This window comes from Pan troglodytes, chromosome 1 (genome assembly GCF_028858775.2).
Source record: "Pan troglodytes isolate AG18354 chromosome 1, NHGRI_mPanTro3-v2.0_pri, whole genome shotgun sequence".
Taxonomy (NCBI): Eukaryota; Metazoa; Chordata; class Mammalia; order Primates; family Hominidae; genus Pan; species Pan troglodytes.
In genome coordinates, this window is record NC_072398.2 from 145,329,335 (window position 1) to 145,340,172 (window position 10,838).

A 10,838-nucleotide genomic window follows, 5' to 3' on the forward strand; every position below is an offset into this window, starting at 1 on the left:
AACATTTAGGCTCACAAAAGATATGTCATGGTATAGGACTTCATCTCTAGCTTGGCATACCTTGAAAGAAATTATGGAGCCCCTACCCAAATAGAATATAACACCTGAATTCAAAGCATTTCACCCCATATAACAATAAAATTTGCTTGATGGAAAACCTTTTATAAAGAATTTTTTTTTATTAGCTCATATAGTAGTAGGATAGTATTTCTTGGAAGACAAGAGAAGGTGAAAGAAGATATATGTTTACTCCATTAGGTAAGACTGGAAGCCCTCATCAGATTCTGATGAAAAATTCAGCTGTACTTTCTAAAAACTTTATGAAATATTCAAAATTCTGAAGATAAGGGACTAGGAATGGTTGACCTCCTTCACCCCTTTCTTCTGTATTTCAATATATCAGTGGTTCTCCAAATGTGATCCCTGGACCAGAATTAGATACTGTTAGAAATGCAGATTCTTAAGCCCCACCCCAGACTTAATAAATCAGCAACTCTCAAGGGTAGGGCCCAGCTATGTGTGTTTTAGTGACGGTTTGATGCACACTAAAGTTTGAACACTGCTGCAGCTGAGGACCATTTCTACCCTTTGAGCTACCAATTAAGCAAGTAAGCATTTTGAGGGATTAGTAGAATAGTAGAGAGGAGAATATTTGAGGATGTTTTGGAAGCTAGAGGAAACTCAGGATGAGCTAGAGGAATCTTTGCTATGGAATAAAAGTGGAATGAACAAGGACTTCTGCCTACTGTAGAAAAAATGACTTAACAAAAACCGTTGAATGTTCTTGCCTTTTTAATGCAGGAAAACAGGGCTGCCTTATTCAAAAATTCCTGTCCTTTGTATTTGGAATAAGATGCTATTTTAATACTCTCAGTCTATTAGTCTGGAATTAAGATGCTAGGCCATTGCTTTTCAGTCTAAGTATTTTCTGTAGTCTGAGTTTAGGCCCAGTTTTATTCTCTTGGGCACTCAGTGGAGAAAAGACTGGTAGAATTTCACTAGCTATAGGGACCTCAGTTTTTCCCACTGAGTGATAGTGGGAAAATCTGAAAGAGTACAAAAATGATAAACATTTAATTGTATGATTTTTTTGTGAAAACAAAAATGTTCTCATATTTTTATTTTACTTATCAGTATTATACATAAAGATATATTTTTCCTTCAAGAGATGGAAGTTGTTTCTATTATAAAACAAAATGTTCGTTTGAAACACTGTAATGATGTATAACAGAAATATACACATATACTTCATTAAGTTCAACTTTTCTGTTAACTATGTAACTAAACAATTCACTTTTAGTTGCTGAGCACATCTTCTTATCTGTAGAATGAAGCAATCAATTCAGCTATTCTATCATTTTATCATAATTTAATCATAATTGATTAAAATTATGAAACACTCTGAAATTGATAGTTATGTGAAAAATACAGCATTTTTAGTATCAATTTTACATAATGCAGCATTCATTCATTCACTAAATGTAAATATATAATCTTCTAAGTTTTTAACAGGTGAAACTGTGATAATATGTATTTAAAGTACCATGACAATTTATAAGGATGTGGCCGGGCACAGTGGCTCACGCCTGTAATCCCACCACTTTGGGAGGTGGAGGTGGGCAGATCACTTGAGGTCAGGAGTTCAAGGCCAGCCTGACCAACATGGTGAAATCCCATCTCTACTGAAAATACAAAAATTAGCCGGGTGTGGTGGCCCATTCCTGTAATCCCAGCTACTCAGGAGGTTGAGGCATGAGAATCACTTGAACCCGGGAAGCGGAGGTTACAGTGAGCCAGGATCGCACCGCTGCACTCCAGCCTAGGCTAACAGACTGAGACTCTCTCTCTCAAAAAAAAAAAAAGAAATTATAAGGATTATGGCATTTAATAACTTTAACTTTATGTTTTACTATAAATTATTAGGAAAATACTGGATTGACCCAAATCTTGGCTGTCCTTCAGATGCCATTGAGGTTTTCTGCAATTTCAGTGCTGGTGGCCAGACATGCTTACCTCCTGTTTCTGTAACAAAGGTATGTTACTGAATTTTAGAACACATGTCGTTATATTGCACAGTATCAGTGAAAAATTATGTTTAAAATTCTATCATTTTAAATAATTATGAATTTTAAGAATGAAAGCAAAGATTATTCTCTATTGTGTATGAGAAATAAATATGTTATTTTTTAAAACTAGTTAATCACAGTAAATCTTGACATTTTGATTGTGTCTTTTTATTATTTGGCTTAGTTTGCCTTACCCTACTGATCATGTTTTTTAAATTCCTTTTAAAATTGTGCAACATATGCTATGTTTTTATGCATACACACACATTAGAAATTTCTTAAACAGCTAGTGTTTGTAACCAGTAATCAGTTACCTGAAGTTTTGCTGAAAATTATGTTATAATCATTAAAAAAGAATTTGCCACAAAATCTTGCTATTTATGGTTATTGGGCACATAATAACCTTTCTTAAACATCCACAGAATACTACTAAAAACTTCTTTCATGAATAATTCTATAAATCAAACGTTTAGAACGAATGCATGTTAGTTTGTTAAACTAACATATATTATAACACTGGGAGTTATAACAAATATTTATAAAACCTAAATCCTAGCTGTACCTATAACATATATTGAAACCAAAACTATGTTTCTTTCTCTTTCTGATTAAACCAGCTTGATATATGATCAAGAATTTCTCATTGACAAAGAACGGATACATGTGCCTATTGTGTGTTTTGTTCATCATAAAAAGACAGCAGATAAAATTCAATCTCTTTAGCTGCTTCTTATTGAACCGCCCTCTCCTCCTAAAACACCTCTCTTCATTAACCAGGGCATTCCATCAATTTATTTTAATAGGCATTCACCATTATCACTCCTGAAATAGAAGAGGGAAGGATTCTTCCATTCCTAGGGAATCGTGAACCTCTAATAAAGAGCAGCATGATAGTCCTACTTCCAAAATATCCACATCATCATCCTCATTCCAGTGGAAGTTGGCATAGGATTATCATAGAAGGAAAGAAGATGGGGCTGTGTGAACTGTGCAGAGGAAATAGGAGCAGTGGGGAAGTGGACTCTAGTTATTTCCTTGACCAAATCACTTCTCTCATTTCTTTGATTCATAAACTCAACCCAAGGAAGACCAGAGAAGTACTGGGATGAATAGTAGACTTGGAATCAGAGACTGGGGTTCTAGTCTCTATTCTATGAACCTAGGGAATAAAACTGTGATCCACCAGAGGGCCTGCTCTGTGCCAGGAACAATGCTAGGTAAATTACATTTGTCATTTTTAATCCTCATAACAACCATGCCAGATTAGTGTTATACCCGAATTTACTGACAAGGAAATTAAGGCTCAGAAAGCTTAAATATTGTTTGCAAGTTTCTGACTCTAATCTGTAAAATGAAGGAATTGAATTACTTAAAATCTAATGTTCCTTATTATCTTTCCATGTGTATGCCCTTCTTTTGCCTTTCCTCTCATTTTGTTTTTTCTTTCTGTTTTTCTTTTTGTTGTTATTGTTTTTCTTCTACATTACCTCGTAACTGATATTTTTCTAACTTTATGCTTGGAAATCAGTACAAATTCCTCAGTAGGAACTATTTCTGTTCACTTACATTATGACCATATCCCTGCTTGAATAATGCTAAAATAATAATAATCATGTCTAGAGCTATAGGAAAATCTGCCTTCCTGTTCAAGCCTGGGAAACGTGCAGTCAGTCTTCTTAAGTCTGATATTGTCCTATATATTAACTAATATATATATTAGTTAATACTTGTTTATGCATTCATTCATTCATTCAATAAATATTTATTGACGATTCACTGTGTGAATGAAACTACATTAAGGGCTGGTAACACAAAGAATAGGATTCTGTCCTTGTCCGTTAAGGCTCTCAAAGTTAAAATTACTCAACCAAATTATTGTTACAGCTTGTAACTCATCTTTGGAAACTCTCACAAAAAAAATCTCGAAGGCAGAGACAGAATCTCAGATTTTTATTAAAAAAAGTATTAAAGCATTAACCAAAAGCAAATTGTTACTTTATATACTGTGAAAATTATCTTTATTTTATTGATATTATATGTAGTAGCCTGATGGTATGCTGGAGCCAATTCATATAGCCTCAGGAAAGCCACTTGTTAACATTTCTTCCCATTGCCGTGTTCAGTGACCTCACCTTGGTAGTCTGAATTCAGCCATGCCTGTAATCCCAGCACTTTGGGAGTGCTTCTACCACAGGAGTCAGGAAATACTATAAATCATGGTTTTTCCTCCAAGAAGCAGTGGTTAGACATTTACCAGCACACCACTGACTGGCACTTCAGTTCCAAGGAAAGGAGCTTTCTGGAGGCTGCCTTTGAAGGACTTTTCCTCAGGTTTTCCTGAACTGTTAAGTTTCTCAATTGCCATGTTATAACCTGCATATCATTTCTATGACATTAGTTGGAGTTTGGAGTTGGGAAAGTCCAGATGAACTTCCTTCATTTACTGAGTTCGGAAGCCACCCATATCATCACCATTCACTGTCTAAACACCCCAAGGTGGACAAGCACACAAACAAGTGGCCCAGGATTGCCTATTGGTTTCAAGGGATGGAATGGCCAGATTTTTAAAGTAAACACTCTACTTGAACCTAAAGTGCTTTCAGATGACTGCAAGGTAAGGAAATGGCACTTTTAGAATTGTTCAATATAACTAACTTAAAATTGATAAAACCATAAAATTAGGATAATTAGAGACTTTAATTACAAACTGCAGATACAGAAGGGTAGTAAGTTTTAATGTGCCTGACTTGTAACTGCATTTTCTAGAATCAATCATTTGTTTATATAATACCTTATCAACTTGTGTCATACCAATTGGTCTTAGATTTTTGCATGCAAAACAGGTGTTAAGATGTAAATTTAATTTTTATTCCCTATATGAAATAATTATACCAGGATGGATGGATGGATAGATAGACAGATAGATAAATGATAAATAGATAGTGTATTTGGATAAATATTTTCATGTGTTTTCACTGCTGTAATTCTACATCTCATTATTGCATAAAAGGCAAGTTATAGAGGCAAGTGAGTTTTATTTCATTCTGTCAATCCCTGTACCTGATATCAAATATGGGTATAATTACATATTGACTGGCCCCACCAGTAAGTATTTGAATTGTAGCCTATTTTTTTTCCATTAAAATTAAATAGTGGGGCCAGGCATGGTGGCTCATGCCTGTAATCCCAGCACTTTGGGAGGCCGAGGCAGTCAGATCACTTGAAGTCAAGAATTCAAGACCAGCCTGGCCAACATGGTGAAACCCCGTCTCTATTAAAAATCCAAAAATTAGCCAGGCATGGTGGCAGGTACCTGTGATCCCAGCTACCTGGGAGACTGAGGCAGGAGAATCACTTGAACCCAGGAGGTGGAGATTGCAGTGAGCCAAGATCGCACCACTGCATTCCAGCCTGGGCAGCAGAGTAAGACTCTGTCTCAAAAAAAAAATAAATTAAATTAAATTAAATTAAATAATGGGGCTAGGCACTATGGGGCACATCTGTAATCCCAGCACTTTGGGAGGCTGAGGCGGGTGGTTCACTTGAGGCCAGGAGTTTGAGACCAGCCTGGCCAACATGGAGAAACTCCGTCTCTACTAAAAATACAAAAATTAGCCAGGCATGGTGGCACACGCCAATAATCCCAGCTACTCAGGAGGCTGAGCCACAAGAATTGCTTGAACCTGGGAGGCAGAGGCTGCAGTGAGCCAAGATTGTGCCACTGCACTCCAGCCTGGGCAACAGAGCAAAACTCTATCTCAAAAAAAAAAAAAATTAAATGACAGTTACTATGAAAAATCTGTAATTTTAAAACACTATTTCTTAGAGCAGGTGTTGGCAAACTATGTTCAACAGACCAAGTCGGGCCCACTCCATGTTTTTGTGAATAAATTTTTATTGGAACACAGCCATCCTTAATTCATTTACTTATTATCTATGGCTGTTATGGCACTACAATGGCAGAGTTGAGTAGGTATGACAGAGACTGCAGGGCCCACAAAATGTAAAATACTTACTATCTGGCCCTTTAGAGAAGAGTTTGCTGACCCCTCTTTTAGAGAATGGAGTTGTACACTTTATATATGTATCATTAATTATTTTAAGTAGCTTCATTTCCTATCTTTGTGTACTATGAAGCCCATGATTTAGTATCTCAACATTTCCAAGTTACTCTACTTTTTCATAACATTTTATTTCCAGGAAAATAGTGCTTGAAAAATCATAAGCAAATAGAAGTATATATATCTTATTATCTATATTTGAAGAGATGAGTATCATCAACAAATTTATTTAACTTGTACAGTTGGGCCCAGAAACATTCAGTGACTCACTAGTACCTCTGAGACACAATTCAAACTTATCAACTCCATTGAGTGCTTACAACAACCAGACCCCAGCCTGCTTTTCTAGATTGCGCTTTCACTGGCTGTCTGTTGTAAACTATGGTCAAACTCATCTGTTACAATAATAATAGGGATGATAATATCAACAGCTCCTACTACTATTTATTGGGAGTTTTATTATATGTTAAGTGACCATGCATTACATTAATTATTTTATTCATAATAACAGCTTTGTAAAGAATATATTATTGGTCCTATTTTATAGGTATGAAAGTAAAGGCACAGAGAACTTGCTCAAGGTTATTTTGAGCAAAGTAGGGCAGCCAATTAGCATAATTAAAAATAAATTAGCAAGTAAGTAAAATTAGCATAAGTAAAATAAAAATTAAAGTAAAAAATAAATAAAAGTTAAAGTAATGCAGCTAATTAGATAATCGCAGTCATACAGCTAATTAGAGGAGGAACAAGAAATCAATCCCAGGCATGGCTGGGCACAGTGGCTCATGCCTGTAATCCCAGCACTTTGGGAGGCCAAGGCAGGCAGATAACAAGATCAGGAGATCGAGACCATCCTGGCTAACATGGTGAAACCCCGTCTCTACTAAAAATACAAAAAATTAGCCGGGCATGGTGGCAGACACCTGTAGTCCCAGCTACTCGGGAGGCTGAGGCAGGAGAATGGCGTGAACCTGGGAGGCGGAGCTTGCAGTGAGCCTAGATTGCACCACGCACTCCAGCTGGGCGACAGAATGAGACTCCGTCTCAAAAAAAAAAGAAAAGAAAAGAAAAGAAAGAAATCCCAGGCATGGAGAACTCCAAAGCCCAGGCCTTACTGTACTGCTAGTGACTTTTGATTGAAACTTCATTTAATCCTCACAAGCCTGTGAGGTAGGTGTTTATTATTCCCATTTTATATGTGGGGAAAGTGAGAGTACCAGAATTTCTATCAAAATCTGTCCCAGGTCAAATCCGTGAATTTAAACGCCATGCTAAGCTAATTTTCACAGCCACTTTCTACTTGCCCATCTGTTTTTTAGTTTTTTGTGGTTGTTGTTGTTGTGTGTGTATATGTATGGGTGTTCAGCTTAAGCCATTCATTTTCTCTGAAATGCCTTTCTGTACCTCACTTATCAAGTGGAAATTTTAGGCATACTTTAAAGCCCATCTATATTCCAAATTTTTTCATGAAGCTTTCCCTGAGTACTCTAGTTAGAAATGAGGAATTTACTCACTATCTACATTTTTTACATTGTACTTTCTATAGATGGTCTTTTGTTGTGGTTATTTGTTTATGTTTTTACTCTCTTCAATTAGATTTATAAGCCACTAGCATTTAGAAGCCAGAACTATTGTATTCATCGTGTATTTCACAAGCACTGTAAGAACACTAAGTGTTACATCTTATTCAACTATGCTAAATATACTTAGTATTCAATAAATATTGCTTAAAAGACTTAATGAATGAATCTAACAGTGCCTCATACACAGAATTTTAGGTCTTGTTATCATACCAAGCTTATGACTTTAAACAAGTAACTTATTTTCAATGAGCTTCAATTGCCTTAACTTTAAAATAAAATTTATAGCTTAAATAATCTCTAAAGTTCCTTCAAAATTTAAAATTTATATCATGATAATTCTGTGAATAAGTGAATTAGCTCCTAAGTAACAGCTCCACAAAACTCATCAATTGTTTTTCTCTATTGTGTCTGGTTGAATCTTAATCACAGGATGTTTTATGATATGTTTTTGTTCCACAGAGTTTATTAGACACAAAAGAGAAGAAAGAGGGAAACTGTATAAATAGAGAGCTACAGAATGGGGCGGGGGGGAAGAAACCTAAAAGATGATTGCACATAATTATAATTTTAACTATTTCTGACTGAGGTGATTCTGTTTATTTTCTACCTAAAATACAGAGGTTGAAATAGCTCGTTCCCTTTTATCAAAGAAAAATATCCATCCTGAGGTATCAGTCCCAAATAAAGGAATACAGAACAGATGGTTATTACTCATATTAGGAGTATTACAGCCTTTTAATTCATATCTGGTCCAATAATTCACAGACAGTTGAAGCAGAAGCCTGGCCTTAGCCTCTGGAAGTGAAAAATTAGAACAGACAGTGCCATTCTAGGGAAAGGAATAAGTCCAGGTTTTCAACTAATAATAGCAATTTTACCATTTATTGAGCATTGTTCTAGGCACTTTCTATTCGTTATCTCTAATCCTTAAAACAAGTTCACATTATCTGTGAAAGGCATTGTCTACTGAAAGTGACTGCTAATGAAATGCATATGAAAGCATTTTGTTCTTATTTTACAGATTCAAGATGGCAGCTGGCATAAGGCAACATTTCTTTTTCACACCCAGGAACCTAATCAACTTCCAGTGATTGAAGTACAAAAACTTCCTCATCTCAAAACTGAACGAAAGTATTACATTGACAGCAGTTCTGTATGCTTTCTGTAAAGTCTCTGAATTAGTTCCCGAATTCAGGCTGTTGGCCAGGTAATTGCTGCAGAGGGAGAAATAAGACAGACAGATACAGTCATTATGAAATGCATGTAATAAAGCATTGGCTAAATCTTAAAGAATCTCAGGAAGAACAGACTTCCTCCTAAGAAGGAGAAAAGGCATTTTTAAAGGACTATGATTGATAAAGTATTTAATTCTTTTAAAAATTATATTGATCTCAGCTTTCTTAGAGAATTCCCTAGAACTAAAAATTTATAAATACGGAATTCTTCAGGGTATCTTATATTTTTGACTGAGTGCGTAGTACCCATTAGACAGCTGGAGATGCAGAGCACTATGGAGCAATACTGGCTAATGCTTCCAAATGTGCACTGCTTCTGTCTAAAAATTACAAGCCACAGTCTAATATGTCTTATTTTCCAAAACACTAAGCTGTATTCAGGTCCCCGATGGGCATATACATCTTAGCCGGTGATACACTACCTCTTACGTGTTGCCTCTTTGTGTTGCTTGGTGCTCTTTCGAAAACAAGGTGCTTATGGCTTTCATAGACTATTTCCTTTTTCATCTTTGTCATTCTTTAAAAGTGTATGTACTGGTTACATCAAGATATGTTTTGGTTGTTAGTACTTATTTTAATTTGTTTGGTCACACACTTAATAACACGTAAAACTATTTATGTGAAGTCCTTGTTTTATTTTAAAATTCTCTTTGTGTATTTGGAATCAAAGCCAGCACATTGTAACCTGTGCTTGTACGCAAAAGAATTAGATTTCTTTGTTTTTGTTTTATTTTTTAAATTGTTGTAAAAATTATTATAGGCCAGCTACATCTAGTAGTAGGTTTGGGGTACAGATTGGGGGTTGTGCCATACTGTTTTTAAAGTTCATGATCATCTGGAATGATACTTAGTGTATATATATTTTGTGAAGTTTTAATTCAGCAAATTTTTTGAAATTGCTGCTGTTTTAAATTATAAAACCTTTATATTTCTGCTTTGTAGAAATTATATGTTTTGTAGTATTCATTGATTTTCTTTCACTGTACTTAAATTTAGTGTTAGTACTTTAAAATTTTTAATTTACCAGTCTTTAAAGCAACATCCAGGAAAAAAAAAGTCTTTTCCCATTTAAAATAGGCTCAGCCAGTTCAATGTCTCCTTGTTATCAGAGAAATGTTAGTTCAATACTGAAAGAAAAATATTATACCTCTTGGTATCTAGAAAAGCTCGTTCATCCATTATAAATATATCTTTAGCCACAGCAAACCACACTTAACCTATCTATAATAAAAATGTGCTTTAAATAATTTTGGGTGGTATTTGTTTTTCTTCTTTTGTTACAATATGCTTTTATTATTTATGATAGCCCCTCTGGCATAGCCTTTCTGTGTTATGTATATTTATATTGTTAAGAAGTATCTTTTATATACCTGCAAAAGGATTATAGGACCTATTTCCATGACAAAAATAAACTCTTACATATATCATCAAATGACTTTCAACAAGTGTGCCAATGCCATTCAATGGAGAAAGGACAGTCTTTTCAACAAATGGTTCTGGGAAAACTGGATATCCACATGCAAAAGAATGATGGTGAACCCTTACCTTATATTACATACAAAAAGTAACTCAAAATGGGAGCAAATATCTAAACAAAAGAGCTAAAACTATAAAACTCTTAGAAGAACACAGAAAATCCTTCATGACACTGGATTTGGCAATGATTTCTTGGAATGACAACGAAAGCACAGTCAACAAGAGAAAAAAATAGACAAATTGGACTCTCTCAATATTAAAAATTCTCTGTGCATCAAAGAACACATCAAGAAAATGAAGAAGCAGCCCAAGGAATATGATAAAATATTTGCAAATCATATATCTGATAAGGGATTAATATCCAGAATATATAAAGAACTCCAGTGACTCAACAATAGAAGAACTGGCAACCCGGTT

At 35.1% G+C, this 10,838-nt stretch overlaps 1 protein-coding gene across 6 annotated transcripts in view; it reads left to right on the forward strand.

The window, feature by feature from the left end:
• The window catches only part of COL24A1 (collagen type XXIV alpha 1 chain), a 404,239-nt gene extending 394,047 nt beyond the window's left edge, over positions 1-10,192 (forward strand). For 5 of the 6 annotated variants that reach the window (XM_016921775.4, XM_063799997.1, XM_063799993.1 and 2 more), the window contains 3 exons: positions 1,924-2,033; positions 4,465-4,680; positions 8,732-10,192. In XM_016921775.4, the coding sequence (XP_016777264.1) occupies positions 1,924-2,033; positions 4,465-4,680; positions 8,732-8,878 (473 nt within the window). In that variant the 3' untranslated portion in view covers positions 8,879-10,192. Of the gene's footprint in view, positions 1-1,923; positions 2,034-2,869; positions 3,838-4,464; positions 4,681-8,731 lie in introns of those variants that run through there. The other variant, XM_054684583.2, reaches the window with a different exon arrangement.
• The last annotated feature ends 646 nt before the right edge of the window (positions 10,193-10,838 follow it).